Below are 22,163 nucleotides of genomic sequence, written 5' to 3' on the forward strand. Positions count from 1 at the left end.
TTATTGTTTTTAAAAAGTCATTGATTTTTATTCACCCTGGTGCTGTGATACTTTTGTATATGTAGGTCTGATTTTGTAAGCAAATAGTTTCTAAGTGAGGTGAAACTTGGGGTATGGAAGACAAATCAGATTCCTAAAAGGGGTACAGTAGTCTGGAAAGGTTGAGAACCACTGATCTAATACACGCCAAACCGCCTTCTGTTCTCCTCCTCCTTTCGGTGGAGGGGAGAAAATTTTCCCAACTGAACATGTTTCCTTCAGGCATTCCCTGTCCCCCACAACTTCCTGCAATAGTTAGAGAATGGATGGCCCTGCACTGGGACTCTAGAAATTTGAGGGGAAATCCAAGCTTTGCCACAGACTTCCAGTGTGACCTTGAGCAAATCACTTAGGGCCCATTGAGAGTTAGCTGCTTTTGAAAAACCCATTAGGTTCTACCTGCATTTTCAGGTGCCTAGGTACCTTTAGAAATGTGGCTTTAGTCTCTCAGTACCTCAACTCCTCATATGCAAAATGTAGAAAATACTTCCTTTGACTTCTCTATTTATACAGTAAGTTCTTCAAGGGGACAAAATAAGAGGGAACACAATAAAAGTATATAAAATAATGAACGATCTAGAGAAGGGAGAACAGGAACTTCTTTTCTTCCTGTCTCACAAACACAGAACAAGGGGATGTTCAATTAAATTAAAAGGTGGGAAATTAAAAACTGATAAAAAGGAAATAGTTTTTCACAGAACACGTGATTAAGTTGTGGAACTTATTGCCAAAGAATGTTGCTGAGATCAAGACGTTAAGATTTCAAAAGTGATTAGATATTTATATGGATATCAATAATATCCAGAGCTATAATTAATGATAATTTTGAAGGGATATTAAACCCCATGTTTCAGGGCTTATCCTAACCTCTAATAGAGATCAGGAGGAGACCCATCGGGGGAAGATTATCTGACATCTACTATCCTGGTATTCTTACACCTTCCTCTGAAACACCTGGTGCGGTACTTGTCAGAGACAGGCTAGATGGACCTTGGGTCTGAACCAGTGTGGCAGTTCCTACATATCTCAATATGGATACGTTCAATGCCTAGGCACAGTGGGACCCCTTCTCTTCTCCCCATCCCATCTCAGCTGGGGTCTCTAATATATATTACAGTAGCACTGTGACAGCCACCCTAATGGCCCAACTACAAACCACAGTCTTAAGATATTGCTCATCTAAAGATCCTAAGATTTCTAATTTTACAGGCCTGTTAGTTAAATAGGCAACAGTCCTAGCCCACTGATTTTTCCTGAGCTCTTAGGTAGTCGGTTAAGACTATCAGCTTGAAAAAAAAAAAATGAATTAGGAGCAGCTTCAGGAACCACACCTGACCCTCAGTGTCTTCTCCTCCGTCCTCCATCAAGGTAGGTCCCTGGGCCATAGATGCAGAGCAACAACTACAGTGTAGCATGGTTACTGGAAAGAAGGGAGGACACTCGGATTTAATTGTAAAGGAGGGTGAATCGATTTGTGTGTGTGTATTGGGTTTGGGGGAGCTTCAGAAATCTAATATGGGGAAAACTAGGGCAGGGACCACTTCCCCCTTCTGGCACTGCACAAGACGTAGCCAGGGCATGGACACTCCCACCCTCAAACGCAAATGAAATATGGAACGCCTGTGTTTTGTTGCATCATGAACAGATCAGTGATTCTCAAGCAATTCCATACTTAGACGCCCCCGCCCTGACACCCTTCCATGTTCCCATTTAGCAATATGAGAAAGGAGGATGCAACCACACTACCTAACAACTGTTTGCAATTCCCAGATTTAAAGAACCCACAACAGATTATAACAGTTTTCAAGCAGAAAAACCTGTTCTTAAGGATGTTTTCTCACTGGTGCAAAACAATCTGTTACAGGCAGCATCGTCGTAGTTTGCATTGTTTCGAAATGCAAAACTGATTTGATTCACACAATGAGAAAAAAATCCTTAAAGTCAAATTTCATACTTCAAAACCATTGTAATTGGTTGCTTAGGGTTCAGTAAGCAATAAAACAGGTGTTCCACAATTCAGTCATTTGTCACACATCTAGATGACTCCTGTCACACACTGAACTCTCCGAAGGCTGAGAGGTATGGGATTCTGCTTTCTTTTTGACACTCATTGCCCTATGTCAGCTTCTCTCATGCAGCAGTGTTTGGGAAAAATTAAAAACTAGAAGAGGGAGCAATTAGATCACCCAGTGAGTCTTTTCCATCTCTAGATTCTGTGCAATAAATCTCAGCCTCTTTCAATGATCTCAGCTAAGGAGAATAGTCTCTTTTGTTAGGCAAATGGCTTCAGGAGGCCAGCCCCCCACAATCTTCTCTGGTAGCATCTCTGGAGTTACCTTATTGACACACAAGGAAATATTAAAAGAAACTAGGACTGTACAGTTGATATAACAGCTGAATAAGAAGACTTACAGATATGTAAAGTAACAAATGACACAACCTGCTACTCTGACACTTCTACTTATTGTACTAAATGAACAAGAAAGCACTTGTTGACTTAAATGCAAACACATTTAGGATGAAAAAAAAAATATTTCTTGCAACATACAAGACGTGCTGTTGCCAGGTATTATTCAGTCAATTAGCTCAGATATCAAAAGGAGAAAAAAATAATCTAATAGTATCTGCTTAACACTGGTGCCGCTTTATCAATAAAATATGTTTAAAAACTTACAGACAGGAGAAACTCAAGTTACTTCTTTACCCAGCCTTTGTTAAAGATGAACTGTAAGTAGTTCAACAGAATAAGCTCCGATCCTGCACCAGGGTCCAACTGTACACAGCTCAGTAAAAAAGGACTGAGGCCACAGTAAGCAAATGTGTTTTGGCCAAGTTTAACCACCTCTTCCGCTTTCATTCTCCACTAGCCTTCCACTGCCTTTGACATGGTCAGACTTTCCCATTCCTCCCTCCCCAGGCTTCCCTCTCTGGGCTTCCATGACACTGTGCTGGCTCAGATCTTTCCTTTCTGATCCCCAGTAGTTTCTTTCCAAGGCTCTAACTTCTTCTCTTTCTGACAGAGTCCAGATTGGCTCCATCCTTGGCCCTCTTCTATTCTTCCTCTGTAATCTCTCCTTGGTAAGTGTCATACGCTCCCCTGGTTTCAGCTATGATCACATTTATATTGATGACTCCCAACTCTATATCCCAAACCCCTCCCTCTCCGCAGTCCCACATCTATAACTCACTCTCGCTTTCCTTTGATATTTTGCTGCCACAAAGATGGCCCCCAGGCCCTCTTCCCAAAACTGAAACCACCACCACGCTTGTCTCCCATGTTCATAACTTTGAGGTCACCTTTGATTCCTCCCTCTCTCTCCTTTCATATCCAAGCCATGTGGGACATTAGGCAGGTTAAAATATTTTTATTTCAGTGGGGTTAAGACTTTTCAGATCCCATCTGAGCACAGGCAAATATTTTTTTTTTAAAAAGTTACATTTTAACAAGCATTGTATCAGATCTAATACATGACCATAGAACTAAGGTCTTTATTATTGCAGGGGGCCACACATTCTTAATCAGAAGTAGAGGTAACTATACATTTTTAGGAAACGTCCAATGTTCAGCTACCAATTAAAGTGCTACTCACATCTTTCAACATCCTTAATTTCTATGATCAACAAAATAAGTTCCCATTATCTCATATCCAATGTATTGCCCTGAAAACAATAAATAAAATGTAGCAAAAAAATATCAAGTCAGCCATTTTATAAACATGCTTTTGAAGCCTCTCACTTATACACAAAGGTCAAATTTGTCTAAAAAACAGAATTTTAACCTAGAAGGTGTAATTAACATTTTTAAAATCCCACCTAGGGTTATCTAAAGGTACATAAACTCTAGTCAAATCACAATAATTACTACAATTTCTAATTTTTTCAGTGCCTCAATTTAATTTATTATTCTACCTGAATCCTGAGTATATTCTCCTATGATAAAAACCCCAAGATACTCTTTAGCTCCACTTTATACAGTAGCAATGTTTTGATAGAAGACCTAATTTCATTACAAACATAATTCACGATCTGAAATTCGAATCCAATCCAGGAAACACAAATGAGAGTCTTTGATACAAGTTAAGTGACTATATAGATGACACAAAACAGACTCTAGTTCAGTGGTTCTCAATCAGGGGTATGGGTACCCCTGGGGATACACAGAGGTCTTCCAGGAAGTAGATCAATTCATCTAGATATTCGCCTAGTTTTACAACAGGTTATATAAAAAGCACTAGCAAAATCAGTACAAACTAAAATTTCATACAGACAATGACTTCTTTCTATTGCTCTATAAACTACACATTGAAATTTAAGTACAATAGTTATATTCCTCTTGATTTATTTTATAATTATATGGCAAAAGTTAGAAAAGTATGCAATTTTTCAGTAATAGTGTGCTGTGACGTTTTTGTATTTTTATTCTGATTTTGTAAGCAAATAGTTTTTTTAGTGAGGTGTAACGTGGAGGAATGCAAGACAAATCAGACTCCTGAAAGGGGTACAGTAGTCTGGAAATGTTGAGAGCCACTGCTCTAGTCTCATCTATCCCATAAGTAGGTAGGCAATTTCTGTGTTTCTATCAATCTAAATAAGTTTTTTTTTTTTGCCTGTTGTTAGCACATTACACAGGAATACCTGTGTGTGAAAATGGCTCAAAGCAAGAATTGGTTGTATAAGTTGGGCTTTTTATCATGGGCCAAGAAACAAGGAACAAGTTTTAAAAACTTGTTTTAAACCCATTTCCAGCTAAACTGGTTCACAGAGCTTGCTGCCAATCACCCTTACTTGCCAAGACAGGTTAGAAAAAAAGGTTACTAACCTTCTGTTAACTGTTTTCTTTGAGATGTGTTTCACATGTCTATTCCACTCCAGGTGTGTGCGCACCCCGAGCACAGTCACCAGAAATTTTTCCCTTAGTGGTACTTGTTGGGGTGGCTCAAGTGCCCTCTGCTGACGCATGCTGATAGTGCCGGCGTAAAGTGCCCAGCCAACCCCACAACCTCCTAAGTTACTTCTTTCCAGAAAATTCTGATGTAGAGGGGCAGGAGGGCAAGTCGTGGAATGGACATTTGCAACACATCTCAAAGAACAACAGTTACGGAAGACTGGTAACAACTCATTCTTCTTTGAGTGATTGCACATGTGCATTCCACTCCAGGTGACTTCCAAGCAGTTAAATAGGTGGAGGGACTGGAGTTCATGGTCACGCAGACTGCAGAACTGCTCGACCAAATCTGCATTGTCTTTGGCATGCTGAGTGATGGCGTAAAGGGAGGAGAATGTGTGCACCGATGACCAGGTCACTGCTTTACAAATGTCCTGAATAAGGATCTGTGCTAATGCTGCTGAGAATGCTTGCGACCTTGTGGAATGAGCAGTCAAGTTAGCTGGTGGCAAAACACCTGCCTGAACATAACAAGACCGTACACATGAAAATACATGAAGTGATCCAGGACGAAATTGTCTGTGAAAAGATTAGGAGACCCTTAATCCTGTTAGCTACAGCTAACAACAATTGGGTGGACCTTCGGAATTATTTAGTTCTCTCTATGTAGAAAGCTAAGGTTTGCCTAACATCCAATGAGTGAAGACGTTCATTCCTATTTGCATGTGGCTTTGGGTAGGAGACAGGTAGGCACATTATCTGATTGCTACGAAATTACAAAACCACTTTTGGGAGGAAACTGGGCAGGGAAGGGGGAAGGTGGACACACGTAAATACACCTTATCTTTAAAGAAGACTGCATGGAGGCTCTGATATGAGGGCACAGAGTCTGAAGACCCTTCTGGCCAAAGTGATGGCCACTAAAAAACCCACTTTCTGGGAGGAGTACAATAAGGAGCAAGTTGCCAAAGGTTCAAATGTTGGTCCCATAAGTTTCAAAAAGACCAACTTCAGTTCCCAGGGGGAACGGACTCTATTACTTGAGGGCATAACCTTTCTAGGCCTTTGAGGAATTGGACAGACATGTCATTTGAAAAAAATGGACCAGTTATCCATATGAGAGTTGAAAGCTGATATTATTGCAAGGTGAACCTTGACTGAGGAGATTGCTAAGCCTTGTTGTTTCAGTGCAATAGATCTTCAAGGATGTCTTGTATGGATGAGCACATGAGTGATCTGATGAACTTGCTCTAAGCAAGTCTGCTCCCTGGCAGTTAGCCATGGAGCTTCCAGGCCATTAGATGACAGGATCTCAGGTTCAGGTGGAGCAGCCAACCATGGTCCTGGGAAATCAGCTCCGGCTGCAACCACAGCAGGATTACAGTTGCCACAGAGATCTAGTAGAGTGGAGAACCAGTTTTGACGGGCTCATGCTAGGACTATCAGAATAACCTGGTCCCTCTTGATCTTTAGCACTGCTCTGTGCATAAGCAGAAAAGGGGGAAAAGCATAGTAAAGATGTCTCATCGAAGACAGTAGGAAGGCATCCATGATACCTGGACTGTGGCCTTGTAGGGAGTAGAATTGGTGACACTCTTCTACCTATTTGCAAATAGGTCTATCCAGGGAATTCGCCACTGCTGGAAAATGTCTCTTACCACATCTGGATGAAGGGACCACTAGTGGTGACTGGAGAAAGACCTGCTGAGGCAATTTGCCAGCTCATTTTGCATTCCTGGAAGGTAAGAGACCTCAAGGTTGATTGAGTGGACTATGCAAAACTCCCATAGCTGTATTGCTTCTTGATAAAGGAAGGAAGAGTGAACTCCTCCCTGTTTGTTGATAAAACATGACTGCAGTATTGTCTATGAGAACAAACAAATTTCTGCTTGTAATGTGCGGCAGGAAGGCCTGATAGGCCAGGCGAACTGCTCTGAGTTCCCCAACGTTGATATGGAGTGAAAGTTCTGCCAAAGACAAAAGGCCTTAAGTCTGGAGAGGCCCCACCCTAGCCCTGATATGTTTGAGATCAGGGTCATTGATGGCTGAGGGCATATAAAGGGAAAGCCCGCACAAATAGTGAGCAGATTCAGCCACCAATTGAGGGTGATGAGAACCTGTGCAGCCCAGATGGTGGCGGCCTGGCAAGTACACTGAGGCTAACCACGTCTGGAGGGGTCTGAAGTATAGCCTTGTACGTTGTACCATGTATGTGCATGACATTATGTGACCTAAAAGCCTCATACAATTTCAGGCTGTTGTAATTGGATGATCTCTTAGGTATGTTATCAGGCATCTGACTGGAATTGTACCTCTGGGAGATAGGCCCTAGCCTTAGTAGAGTCGAACATCAGTCCAATTAATTCTATCCTCTGCACTGGAGCAAGAGTAGATTTTTCTGCATTTACCAGAAGGCCTAGGGCCTTGAACATTGACTGGGTAAGTCGAATGTTGGACACTACCTGACCCCTGGACCAGCCCTTGACTAACCAGTCATTTAGATCAGGGTAAACCTGCACCCCCAACCTCCTCAAGAAAGCTATCACTACTGCCATACATTTTGTAAACACCCGTGGAGCTGCAGACAGACCGAATGGGAAGACCATGAATTAGCAGTGTAAGTGGTTCACCTTGAACCTGAAGAACCTTCTGTGTCCTTGTTATAGCGATATATGAAAATAACATCTCTTAAATCGAGGACATTGTACCAATCCATGGGATCCTGGGAGGGGATAACGGATGCCAGGGTGATCATGCTGAACTTTATTTTGTTGAGATAGTTACTGAGCTGACGCAGATCTAAAATCTTTCTGAGACCTCCCTTGGCTTTTGGAATTAGGAAATAACGGAGAAGAACCTCTTCCCTCTTAAATTCTGCAGAGCCTCTTCCACGGCTCCCACCCAAGGGTTGAGATTGAACTTCCTAGGGCAGAAGTTCTTCATGAGAGGGGTCCCTGAAGACGGAAGGGGAGGGAGGATGGGAAGGAGGGGAAGAAATAAACTGGAGGGTGTATCCAGCTCAATCATGCTCAATATCCAACTGTCCATAGTGATATGGGACCAAGCACAGAAGAAGTGGGAAAGGCAGTTTGCAAATAAAGGAGAAACAGGATCTGTCATCACAAGAACTGGTACAATGTCATAGAGTGTCCCATCAAAATGCCTGCTTAGAACCCCCTGGATGTTTGGGTGGGGCAGGCATTGATGTCAAGATAGAAGGGAGTGGTGGCCTATGCCTAAAACCCAGGGCTTTGGAGTGGAGCTGGAGCACAGAGCAGCTCGGGAGCAGTGGAGCTGGAGCATAGCTCCAAAGCCCTGCTAAAACCCATTTCTCTTTCTCTGCAGATCTTGATGGGGAGTCAGGGCAGAGTATCGGACGGGCTGTTGAGGTCTACAGTGCTTCTTTGAAGGAGCTGGTATGTACAATCCAATGGACTTAAGGGTTGCCCTGGAGTCTTTTAGACCATGACGCTTCACATCAGTCTGTTCTAAAAAAAGCAAAGCTCCTTTGAAATGTAGGTCCTGAAGGGTTTGCTGGACCTCTGCAGGAGTCCCAATCACTGCAGCCATGAACCGCTGCACTTGTAATGTGATCCTTGCCACTGATTTTCCTTCATCCACAAGAGAGAATTCTTGTCTAGTCTCTTGTGGGAGCAAGTCCTTGAATTTCCACATGGAGTCCCACATGTTAAAATCATACCTGTCTAGCAGCACCTGATGGTTTGCAATTCTGAGCTGTAACTGTCTCATAGAATAAACTTTCCTGCCGAACAAGTCTAATCTCTTTGATGCTTTTGTGTTTGGGGTTGCAACCCGATGACCCCGTCTTTCTCATTGGCAGCAGCTACCGGCAGGGATCCTAAGGGGTAATGGGCATACAGGAACTCATAACTCTAGGCAGGAACAAAGTTCTTTCATTCAGCCCTTTTTGAAATGGGGGAAGGGATCTGCCACGAGGTCTTAACCAGGTCCATAATGGCCTCACTGAGAGCAGTTAACAGACAAGCTGGTCTAGGTATGAAGCAATATAATATGTGATATAAGCAGGAGGACTGCCTGAAACAGTACAGTACATTCAAAATACACCAGTATAAGGATTGTGTGGATGTAACTCATTTCATAACAGAATTATATCACTTCCAAAGCAAAGTAAAATGGGATAAGATGCCAGATAAATTGAAAAAATAACTTGTGTCCACACAAGTGAGTTTGTCAGAAAAAGTAAAGTTATACCATTAAACAACACAAAGCTTTCCTGTGTAAAAAAGGCTTAAGTCAATCTCATACTTATTATCTGTAATAACAACAGGTACAAAAATTCAGACAGAAATGCAAAACCATTTTCTCCTTGGGCCATAATTATTTTTATAGGCGGGGTGACAGACAGATCTTAAGGAAAGCAAAAGCTACATATGAAAATAATTTGAATGAGTATCTTGCTCTTATTCTTTTGCTAACCTGCATGATGTCTGCAATTTGTGATGATTGGCAAAGCATATATAATTTTACTGATAATGTAAGAAAAATATTAAACCTACTGGTGACTACTTCTTACTGCATGCATTATTCAAAATCAGTGAGCCTGTTCAAAGCAATAAATACGATAGATACTTCAGAAGGCAGTGTAACATGTTTGAAAAATTTCAGTTCTCTGTAAGGAAAGTCACTGATAAACTATGGCTCAGTCCCATAAACAATTACCCATACAAGTAGTCCCACTGAAGTCAGTGGGATTACTTCTGTGAGGAAGAATTTGCAGGGATGAGCCCTATACTCTCAGCATCCCAAAAGGAAGATGGAATTTGGCTGCTCCATGACACTTTTATGAAACCAGTTTTTAGCAAACAGTTTACTGGTTTTTGAGTACCGATTTGTAAAGGGGCTTTTAAATGTTCTCCTTCCAGGAAGTTTTTTTTCACAGGAACTTAGGAATTGCCACCGTGGATCAGACCCAAAGCCCCTCTAGTCCAATAACCTGTCTTTCATCGTGGTCAGTACCAGATGCACTAGAGTAGGTGTAAGAACCCTCTAGTAGGAGTAGCTGTGGTATAATCCCCCTCCCCCGCCCCCTTACCCAAGTCTCATCCTGGTGAGTTAGGCAATGTCTACAGCCCAGGTAGGCATACCTGTACTGGCTTTATTCTAGCTAGCAGTGTTAAAAATAGTAACGAACATGTGGCGACACTGCACAGGTTACCAGCATGACTACGTACATACCCAGGGTCTCAGGTGGTCTTCTACAGTTCACACTACAGCCAGTGCCACCCTGTCTTCACTGCTATTTTTAGCCATGCTAGCTAAATTAAAGCACAGTAGTGTCTACCTGAACTGCAATCACAGCTTCAATTGCACATCGACTGCAGCATAAACATAGCCTTTGAAATTGCCCCATGCCCCGAAGCACAATATTCTTTATGAACACTATGTTGCCATTCGTTAAGACAACTCTTAATATTCTTGAATTCATATAAATATCCAAAAACTTTTTACAACCTGAAGTGAAGAATTTAACGACTTCCTGTAGCAACAGGTTCCACAGTCTAATCACATGTTGCGTGCAAAAGTATTTCCTTTTATCAGTTTTGAATTTTCCACTTTTTTATTTCATTTAATATCCACTTGTTATTCTGTCATGAGACAGGAATTCCTAATCTACTTCCCCTGTACCAATCATTATTTACAATTTTATCTTGTCTCCTTTCTACAGTAAACAAACCCAAACTTTTCAATCTCTCTTCACAGGACTGTTTGGGCTTGCTCAGATAACTTAATTTACCCTGCACTTCTGTTCCCTGGCTGTAAAATGGCGATAGTAGCTCTTCCCTGCCTCACAATGGGGTAGTGAGGAAGAACTCACTACTGCTTGTGAGGTGTTGAAAGGCTACAAAATGAAACAGAATGTTGAGAATCACTAAGAAAGGGATAGATAAGAAGACAGAAAATATCATATTGTCTGTATATAAATCCAAGATGTGGGTGTACCATGAATACTGCGTGCAGACGTGGTCACCCCATCTCAAAAAAAGATATATTGGAATTGGAAACCATTCAGAAAAGGGCAACAAAAATGATTAGGGGTATGGAACAGCTTCTGTATGAGGAGAGATTAATAAGACTGGGACTTTTCAGCTTGGAAAAAAGATAGCTAAGGGGGAATAATAATAGAGGTCTACAAAATCATGACTGGTGTGGAGAATGTAAATAAGGAAGTGTTATTTACTCCCCCTCCTAACACAAGAATTAGGGGTCACCAAATAAAATAGGCAGCAGGTTTAAAACACACAAAAGGAAGTATTTTTTTTCCCCACAATGCACAGTCAACCAGTGGAACTCCTTGCCAGAGGATGCTGTGAAGGCCAAAACCATAACAGGGTTCAAAAAAGAACAAGATAAATTCATGGAGAATAGGTCCATCAATGGCTATATGTGGAAACAGTGACCACAGTGTAACAATATTTAACATCCCTGTGGTGGGAAGAATATCTCAACTGCCCAACACTCTGGCATTTAATTTCAAAAAGAGTAACTACGCAAAAATGAGGGGGTTAAACAGAAATTAAAAGGTATAGTGGCTAAAGTGAAATCCCTGCAAGCTGCATGGGCGCTTTTTAAAGACACCATAATAGAGGCCCAATTTAAATGTATACCCCAAATTAAGAAACACAGTAAAAGAACTAAAAAAAGAGCCACCGTGGCTTAACAACCATGTAAAAGAAGCAGTGAGAGATAAAAAGACTTCCTTTAAAAAGTGGAAGTCAAATCCTAGTGAGGTAAATAGAAAGGAGCATAAACACTGACAAATTAAGTATAAAAATGTAATAAGAAAAGCCAAAGAGGAGTTTGAAGAATGGCTAGCCAAAAACTCAAAGGGTAATAACAAAATGTTTTTTAAGTACATCAGAAGCAGGAAGTCTGCTAAACAATCAGTAGGCCCCTCGATGATCGAGATACAAAAGGAGCGCTTAAAGATGATAAAGTCATTGTGGAGAAACTAAATGGATTCTTTGCTTCAGTCTTCACAGCTGAGGATGTTAGGGAGATTCCCAAACCTGAGCCGGCTTTTGTAGGTGACAAATCTGAGGAACTGTCACAGATTGAAGTGCCACTAGAGGAGGTTTTGGAACTAATTGATAAACTTAACATTAACAAGTCACTGGGACCGGATGGCATTTACCCAAGAGTTCTGAAAGAACTCAAATGTGAAGTTGCAGAACTATTAACTAGGGCAGGGGTCGGCAACCTTTCAGAAGTGGTGTACCGAGTCTTCATTTATTCACTCTGATTTAAGATTTCGCATGCCAGTAATACATTTTAATGTTTTTAGAAGCTCTCTTTCTATAGGTCTATAATATATAACTAAACTATTGTTGTATGTAAAGTAAAAAAGGTTTTTAAAATGTTTATGAAGTTTCATTTAAAATTAAATTAAAAGGCAGAGCCTCCCAGACTGGTGGCCAGGACCCAGGCAGTGTGAGTGCCACTGAAAATCAGCTTGCGTGTCGCCTTTGGCACGTGGGTCACAGGTTGCCTACTCCTGAACTAGGGTTCGTAACCTGTCCTTTAAATCGGCCTCTGTAACCAATGACTGGAAGATAGCTAATGTAAAACCAATATTTAAAAAGGGCTCTAGACGTGATCCCGGCAATTACAGATCAGTAAGTCTAACGTCGGTACCAGGCAAATTAGTTGAAACAATAATAAAGAATAAAATTGCAAGACACCTAAAAGAACATAAATTGTTGGGCAAAAGTTGACATGGTTTCTGTAACAGGAAATCGTGTCTTACTAATCTATTAGACTTTGTTGAAGGGGTCAACAAACAAGGGGGATCTAGTGGACATAGTGTACTTAGATTTCCAGAAAGCCTTTGACAAGGTCTCTCACCAAAAGCTCTTACTTAAATTAAGCTGTCATGGGATAAGAGGGAAGGTCCTTTCATGGATTGAGAACTGGTTAAAAGACAGGGAATAAAGGGTAGGAATTAATGATAAATTCTCAGAACGAGAGGGTTAACTAGTGGTGTTCCCCAAGGGTCAGTCCTAGGACCATTCCTATTCAATTTATTCAAAAATGATCTGGAGAAAAGGGTAAACAGTGAGGTGGCAAAGTTTGCAGATGATACTAAACTGCTCAAGATAGTTAAGACCAAAGCAGACTGTGAAGAACTTCAAAAAGATTTCACAAAACTAAGTGATTGGGCAACAAAATGGCAAATGAAATTTAACGTGGATAAATGTAAAGTGATGCACATTGGGAAAAATAACCCCAATTACACATACAATATGATGGGGGCTAATTTAGCTACAATGAATCAGGAAAGAGATCTTGGAGTTATCGTGGACAGTTCTCTGAAGATGTCCATGCAGTGTGCAGAGGCAGTCAAAAAAGCAAATAGGATGTTAGGAATCATTAAAAAGGGGACAGAGAATAAGAAGGATAATATCTTATTGCCCTTATATAAATCGATGGTATGCCCACATCTTGAATACTGCGTACAGATGTGGTTTCCTCATTTCAAAAAAGATATTTGGGCACTAGAAAAAGTTCAGAGAAGGGCAACTAAAACGATTAGGGGTTTGGAATGGGTCCCATATGAGGAGAGATTAAAGAAGCTAGGACTTTTCAGCTTGGAAAAGAGGAGATTAAGGGGGGATATGAAAGAGGTATATAAAATCATGAGTGATGTGGAGAAAGTAGATAAGGAAAAGTTATTTACTTATTCCCATAATACAAGAACTAGTGGTCACCAAATGAAATTAATGGACAACATGTTTAAAACAAATAAAAGGATGTTCTTCTTCACACAGCACACAGTCAACTTGTGGAACTCCTTGCCTGAGGAGGTTGTGAAGGCTAGGACTATAACAGTGCTTAAAAGAGAACTGGATAAATTCATGGAGGTTAAGTCCATTAATGGCTATTAGCCAGGATGGGAATGGTGTTCCTAGCCTCTGTTTGTCAGAGGGTGGAGATGGATGGCAGGAGAGAGATCACTTGATGATTACCTGTTCTGTTCATTCCCTCTGGGACACCTGGCATTGGCCACTGTTGGAAGACAGGATACTGGGCTAGATGGATCTTTGGTCTTGACCCAGTATGGTCGCTCTTATGTACAGCACTTCGGGGCATGTAACCACTCTCTGTATAGTGTGCCTACACATTAAAGTAGGCTTAATAACAGATAAGAAGCATGCACAGTGGCTACTGTAATAGCAAGAGGTGTGCATGAATTGATTTATCTCAATGCAGAGGAGACATTCACTTTCATGGAGGCTTCATTAATGATAAAATTTCCCACCTGGCAGTTTAAGTTGTCAGCTATGATGAATGGATAGTCCTATAAACACTGACCATTTCACAGTGCTGGTTAAAGAATCACTGTCATGGAGACAGAGGCCAAAGTTATGTTGCATTTAAACACAACATCTAATATGGTGGAAAATTGATATTTTGTTTAAATGCAGTAAACTCAGTTTTGGATGTAAACATGATTTGGAATAGAGACACCACCAAAACAACAGGCAGGAATTTGCTCTGTGTTTGTCCAGTGTTTGCCACTAGTCTGCAGAAACTACCATAATAAACACGATTAATAACAACACAAAGTCTGTGGCAGAGCTGGGAACTGACCCCAATCATCCTGAGAACCAGTCCAGTTCTTCCTTGCCCAGACCCTGGGTCACTGCTCTCTCCAGCAGGGTGCGTTTATGTACACAGGTACAGAAGCGCACACATACCCCAACCCAAAATAAATTGATCACTCCTCCCCTTCCCCCCAGCAGTGGTCTCTGGAGCAATTCTTCCTTCTCTCACTCCCAAACAATGATCTCTCCTATGCTCTGCCCCATGCAGTGATCTCTCCTCTCCTCTCCTCCCCTCCCCCATACAGGGATCGCTCCTCCCCTCACCCGCCCCCATACTATGGTCACTCCTCCCCTCCCACACAGGGTGACCATTCCCCTCCTTTCTCCTAGCAGTGGTATGTCCCGCCCACCCATGTACTGATCACCCTTCTCCTTACCCACCCCTGCTGCTAGATCCTTCCTTCCCCTCCATACAGCGACCACGGCTCCCTTTCTCCCCGCCCCCCAGCAGCGGTCACGCCGCCCCTTGCCCCCTCCCCAGCAGTCTCCCCCTCCCCCCACAGAAGTCTCCCCTCCCCCCAGCCCAGCCCTGCCCTTACCGAGGCGCTGCTCCGCTGGGTGTTCGAGCGCCCCGAGTACGGGCGCCCGCAGCAGTAGGAGCAGGACGAAGGCAGGGACCAGCGAACAGAGCCGGAGCCTCATGGTCCGAGCGTGGCGCCCGCTCGCATCCGTCCGGGAAGCCTCCTCTGCACCCGGGCACAGGCTCCGCCGCAAGGCGCCTCCCTCGGCTCTCTGCCGGCTCCCCCAGTGCGTCCGCCCCGGTGCCCACACCCGGAAACCCGGCTGCCCGCGGAGCATTGTGGGTGCGGCGGGGCCGCCGCCATCTTGTCTCCTGGCTGGGTCGTGGGGCGAGCCCGGTGTGGGAGGGGAGGGGAGGGGAGCGGTCCCAGCAGGGGACGTGTCCTGACGCAGACGCGAAGGCCACACACGGCGAGCGAGAGAGGCCGCTGCAGGTCCCGGCCTGGAGACGGGCTGGCTCAGGCGCGGTGGGGATCCGGTCCCTCCCCTGGGGAGCCTCACCCCAGAGTGCCACGGCGGCCCCGCCCGCCCCTTTCGGGGGGAGCCCCCCCGCTCAAAAATGAGCTGCCGGCTGCACGGCAAAGGGCTCCGTTTCGGGGATCCCAGCGGGTTGTGCTTCAGAGGGTTAAGCGCACCGTGCGCCCTGCGGGGACCGGGGCGCGTTGCTGTGGATATGGGTCCTAGCAAACGGGGCCCTGATCGAGGCTTGTGTGCGCTGCCCAGTATAAATAAAGAACCATATTCAGTGGGTTAATTCTCTTCCCAAATCATGGTCCAGTACTGTGGTTAAAACACATGTTGGTGTCACCTGCACTGCAAGCTTCAAGCAGGATTTGGGGACGTAGGACCTGCTCTACTAGATGGGAACAACAGTCCATCTAGTCTGGTATCACCTCTCCAGCAGTGATGAGTACTGTGGTGTGGGGTAAAAAATGAAAGCCAGGACAGGTGGGCAACATGACAGCGAGCTGCCTTCCAGGAGCCAAGACATGATGTATTACTAACATTGGACAGACTTCCGAAGTCAACCAGGAAGGATCCATTGGTGATAGTTAAGGATACGATTCTGTCACCTATTTCATGACTTTACGAGACCTCCCTCCCACTCTGCCCTGAAGCAGCAGGGGCTTGGCTCCAGCCAGTGGCCTGGAGCTCTGGCCTGCCAGCAGCCCAGAGTGGCACTTGGGCCAGCCTGTGCGAGGAGGGTCGGATCAGATGCTGGGGGCGGGGAGCAGTCAAGCAAGCAGCCTGGGGTGGCACTGGGGCCAGCTAAGCTCTGCGGGGGGCAGCAGCCTAACCTGGCAGTGGCACTGAGGGGACCAGCCCGGTGCTGGGGGTGGGGAGGCAGCTCGGGACATCATGGGGGAAAAGGGGCTCAGGGATCCTTCAGACATGCGGGGCAGGGCAGGGCAGGGCCGTACTCGATTTCAACTGGTTAGGGGAGGGAGTTGTGGCCCAGCCCCCACCTCCTATCTGCCCCCGCCCCGGGACTCTGGCCCATCCAACCCCCTCCCGTGCCCTGAAGGCCCCTCTGGGACCGCTGCCCCATCCACACACCCCTGCTCCCTGTCCCCTGACTGCCCCTGGATCTCCACCGCCCCATCCAACCCCTCCTCTCATTCCTGATGGCCACCCTGAGACTCCTGCCCCTATTCAACCCCCATCCCCCACAGACTGCCCCGACCCCTATCCACACCCCCCACCCCCTGACCACCACCCCGAACTCCCCTGCTTTCTATCCAACCACCCGTTCCCTGCCCCCTTACTGTGCTGCCTGGAGCACCGATGACTGGCAGTGCTACAGCCACACTGCCACCCCTGCCGCCACCCCTGCCACCACACAGCACAAAGCACCTGGTCAGGCAGGGCTCTGCAGCTGCGCTGCCCGAGGAGTTCACAGCTTTGTCACCCAGAGCATTGTGCTGGCGGCGGAGCAAGCAAGCTGAGGCTATGGGGGAAAGGGGCTAGCCTTCCGCACCAGGAGCTTGGGCCAGGCAGGACGGTCCCGCAGGCCAGATGTGGCCCATCGGACGTAGTTTGCCCGTCCCCTGGGTTAAAGGTAGGTCCAGTCCAGGAGTGCTGGAGCAATTTTTATAGTGAGGTGCTGCTGACGGAAACCATATATTTCGTGTTTGTTATTACTACAAATCAAGGGGTGCAGTAGCACCCCTAGTTCCAGCACCACTGGTCCAGGCTTGAGTTTTTCAGGCTTGTTCTCCTGTTTGGCCATGATGTAAGTATAAAAGGCTTGAGATTTGTTGGGCAGTTCCCAGAGCTCCCTTTCACACTTTCTTTGCAGGCATGCCTGCTACCATGGTTGATGTTTTGACTGTCCTTCCAGCCTTGTTTTGATCTTGATCCTGATGTCACAAACACCACAGGGCATTTTGCCATTGATTTCAATGGGAGCAGGATTAGGTCCTTAATAAACATTACCTTAGAAGTCTCTGTGGTCAGGGATAGTATGCAAGGATGAAATATACATATTATACCTGATCATTATAATTTTATTTTTCCAACTATCCTCAGGTCAAATGTTATATGTATTAAAATATAGTAAACCAACACATTTACCCCTCCCTTAGAGGGTTCCGTCTGGTTTATTTGCTAGCACAAATCTGTCATAATCCTTTTTGTAGCTGCAAGTGCTTTAAAACAGAAAAGGACTGAAAATTCTTTTAAGGATTTTTTTAATATATTCCAATGGTTTCTTTTACTCTTGGGACAGACATCAGTGCCATTGGAAAATGTTTACACTTTTGGCACCAATGCCCTTGCCTTCAAGGTGACATCACCAGTGTTTTGATTGGTTCTATTTTCTCTGCAAGAAAGAATATTCTTATTATCTGAGCTAATGTGGAAGGAAGCAATCTAATTATCAGGTATGTACCTCTTCTGGATGAAAGCCTTTGAGCAGGCTAATGTATCTTCAGGAGATGCTGATGATCTGAAGACCAACAAGGAGCTATGGCAAGAAAGATATGTGGGCTAGGCTCCAGCTGTACTGTTTTGAGTTACAGGGAGAGGAGGGAATTAACTGATAGCCACTGCTCCAGCAATCCATATGAAACCTGGTAATGAGGTATCTGAACATGGGACTGTTGAACTGCAAAAAGAATTAGCAAAGAACTTAACTGGATGGATTTGCTCACATGAAGATATCAAAATAACTCAGGAATCTACCCTACACAGCATGTTTTTGTCATTTATTATGTTTCCTACATGTGAGTGAAAGTATAACGGAAGCATTACAAACAGCAAAAGATCCTGTGGCACCTTATAGACTAACAGACATTTTTGAGCATGAGCTTTCGTAGGTGAATACCCACTTCGTCAGATGCATCTTTTCTGTGGGCTCCAAAACGTCTGTTAGTCTATAAGGTGCCACAGGATTCTTTGCTGCTTTTACAGATCCAGACTAACACAGCTACCCCTCTGATAATAAACAGCAAATGCAGCCTTATAGTCCAAATCCTGAAATCGTTACTTACTGACTTCCCAGAGACTTCAGAAGTGAGGTTTATTTGCGCGAGTAAGGTTGCAGGGTTGAACTCTTGAATTTTTTTCCCAACAGCATGTACTAACAAGATAGGATGTAAGTGTAAATGGAGACTTAAAAATGCCATGAAAAATTCATTTATTGAATGGTAGGCAACCTAGATTGCTAAGAAAAAGAAAAGAGTGTCAGTTAAAAAGGGCTCTGTCAGAATGGAGTCATGTTAAAGTTTCATAACATACTAGTGAAAAAATACCAGAATTGTTAATGCTGTGAATTAAAAACATCTGAAGTGAAGAGAGATTTCCAATATGGAATATAGATTGTCAGTTTTAGACTTCTATGATTATGTTATTCTTTGTTAGAGTTGTAGTAGCTTTTGTAAACTCAAATACAATATTACAAAGTCTTTAATGGTAAGTTTAAAACAATTGGTTTAAGATGCTAGTCAGCATGCTACCTTTTCCACATAACTTGAGATTCTACTCCAGTGGCTGTAGATTTCTTTTTAAGTTAAATAAATTCTTAATGATTTTAAGAACACACAAATAAAAAGGAATACTGAAGAGAATGTGAGTCCAACATATTACAACAAATCTGGGAACAAAAGGGAGAAAAATAAGCATAAAATATGGAAGGAAATACATAAATTAATATGAAAGAAAGATATCAGATGCAACTAACTGACTGAGGTAGGGCAGGAAGCAAGAGCCAAAACCCTATGCTCCTTGCTATGGGCCCAATTCTACATGCTCTGCTCAGACCTGAGTTTTTATGCAATTAGTAGGACTACTTGAGTGAAAAAGAACTGAGCATAAGGACTGCAGAATGGTGTCCTGAGTTTTTACACTGCGATCCATGGAAGTTTGCCTAAATAAGGACTTATGCCCCAGTCCTGTAAGAAGTTCCATTTGGATGGACTCTGGTCCCTTCATAAATATATGCTGTGTGGCTGAAGCAGGTGAAGAGATCCACCTGTGCTGAGTTCTGTGCAGGATCGGGGAATTACTGTGGGCTTAAAAAATATTCTGCTGTGCTGGTGCGAACAGGCTGAAGGAGAATACACCTGCACAAGAGGCCAGCTGCACTGCAGGATCTATGCCTCTCAATCCAACATGGGTAACGAGTATAATAGGCCAGGAGAGGCTAAGCCTCCTCTAACCCTGGCCAAGGCCCTGCCCTCGCTCCTCTCTCCTCTGAAGCTGGCGGGGGCTCAGTTCCAGCAGACAACTTGGAGCTTGGGGGCTCTGCCAACTGGCAGCTTGGGTTGGCAAGTAGCTTGGGCCAGTGCTCAGGCCAGCCAGTGGCCTAGGGGTCAGGCCAGTGCTGAAGCCATCTGACGCAGCTGGGACAGCCTGGCCAGTGTCCCTGAGCAGCTGAGGCGGGCGGCTGGTGCTTGGACTGGCTGACATGGCTGGGGAAGGCTGGCCAGCAGCCTAGGTCCTGGGGCGATTCATCCAGGGCTCCTCTGGCCATAGGCGAAAGCTCAGGGCTTCAGCAGGCAAGGGGGGCGGAAGAGGTGGGGTAGGGGCAGAGCATTGGCACAACCAGCCCCTGGTAGTCCTAGAATTAGAGAAACAAGACACTTCTCCTTTGATCCTGAGTTGGCCCAGAGATGAATCTGTCACTGAGGCCTTGATTCTTCACTGTTTTCTACCTTGTGGAGTCATTCACATCTGAACAAAGTGAATGTCAACCGGAGCCATTCTGGCCTGGTAATAAATGGTGTAAATGACTGCACAAAGTGGGGAATCAGGACTGAGGGCCAAATCCTATTTACCTTTCTTACTACACAAGTAGTCCTGTGGACTGCAGTGGAGGGTCACATCTGAGTAAGCGAAACAGGATATAGTCCATTTTGAGAACCTCCTCAATGGTTTTGTGTGGCATCCTGACCCTATGGAAGTCATTGGCAAAACTCTCATTTTGACTTCAGTGAGGCCACGATTTCATCCCTTGTGTATAAACCTTCCGCAGAAAGTCTCCACTCAGATACCTATTTCATTAAAGTTAGTGACGTTCTGTCTTTACCACTTGTGTGAAATATATTTGTAGGGTTCCCTCCCTTCCAGTTGTCCCTCTATTCCTCTTGCTCCTGCGGACTCAGTCTCTGTCTAAGCCAACTGGCAACGGGTCACTGTTCTGTAAAAACAATGCCTATCAGGCCTGACAGTCTGTTAGTCTATAAGGTGCCACAGGACTCTGTTGCTTTTCATGGTGTATAGTTATCAGACATACTCTGTCATTACCCTCAGCTGATATAAATGCAGGGCTCTTTGGCATTTAAAATGGTCAAGAAATTACTTGACTTTATTGGTATCAGAGTAATATATAATTCAAAAACATAAACCCCAAGATACCTGCCCATCTAGAGCGGGATGAAGGGTAGTGATATTTCACAAAGCGTAGTCAGCATAAATGTTCTGAGTTACCACAAGGTATAATTTGGAGTCCAAGAGCTTTAGGGTGTTTCTAAGGCATCCATTTTTAAAATATAAGATTTATTTTTATAAGTAACATGACCATTGATTATTTTGCTAAGTGGCTTTGAATGGTGCTCTCCGTGTGCTATGTGGCGTTTTTGATGTGTAATTGAATCCTAGAGACTCTTCTCTTTTTCTGTTTAAAAACTGAAATCTGAATCCTGCAGGGGATTGGCTGACTCAGGTGACTGAGGTCCTTCACCTATCAACTACTGATTTGAAGCCAACCAGCTCAGTAGTAGCTGAAAGCAGTAACCTTCAGATAACTGTTCGGTAGCCAAAATGAAATGACTCATGGTCCAACAGTAGATAAGTGTCCACCTCCCACACCAACAATTCACCATTGCAATTGGCACTAATTGGTGCTTTCCTCAAACATACTGTATCCCTTCAATTATATGTTTGAGGTGGAATAACTCTGTTCCCATTGGAGTCAATAGGAGCCTTACTCTTGATTTTTATTATTTTTGTAGTCAGTTAAAACTCCTTCTAATCAGTCGTGTGTGTGTGTGTGTGTGTGTGTGTGTGTGTGTGTGTGTGTGTGTGTGTGTGTGTGTGTGAGAGAGAGAGAGAGAGAGAGAGAGAGAGAGATTTTGGGATTCAACCCAGACCACTGAGAGGTTATGTCACTGCCTGCTCTGTAACCCTGGGTGGCTTAAATGCTCTAATGCTGCGACTCACAGACCACACAACGAGAGCCAGTGGACACACATGCAGTTCCCTGAGTGTCTGTGCAGCCGGAGTTCAGTGCTCTGACCCCATCAGCCTGCCTACAACGCAACAGGCCTGTTGTGGTTTCCACCAGCCTTGGTTACTACTTGCAGTAGTGACCCCAACACACTCCCAGTTCTGAATTTCCTCAACATGGTCTGCCACGAAATGTCCAGCCCTCTCCTGGAACATTCAGAGGAGTAATAAGGCCCATTACTCTTTTAAAGAGACAAAAGCAGAGCAGCTTGTTGCTTTACCTGGAGTTAGCAATCACTTCAATACAAACACAGCACTAGGCTGGTTTAGATTAAAGTAAAACAAGTTTACTAACAAAAAAAAGAGGTTGTGAGTTCAAGCACAAGGGATAAAGACAAAAATGGTCACAA

The 22,163-nt window shown here is 44.1% G+C and overlaps 1 protein-coding gene across 1 annotated transcript in view; it reads right to left on the reverse strand.

Moving 5' to 3' along the window:
• Positions 1-15,393, reverse strand: part of ADAM17 (ADAM metallopeptidase domain 17) — a 55,993-nt gene extending 40,600 nt beyond the window's left edge. Inside the window, exon 1 of the mRNA XM_050950733.1 lies at positions 15,108-15,393. Within this exon, the coding sequence (XP_050806690.1) occupies positions 15,108-15,366 (259 nt within the window). The 5' untranslated portion in view covers positions 15,367-15,393. The remainder of the gene's footprint in view (positions 1-15,107) is intronic.
• Between the last annotated feature and the right edge of the window lie 6,770 nt (positions 15,394-22,163).

The sequence above is a fragment of the Gopherus flavomarginatus genome, chromosome 4 (genome assembly GCF_025201925.1).
Source record: "Gopherus flavomarginatus isolate rGopFla2 chromosome 4, rGopFla2.mat.asm, whole genome shotgun sequence".
Lineage (NCBI taxonomy): Eukaryota > Metazoa > Chordata > Testudines > Testudinidae > Gopherus > Gopherus flavomarginatus.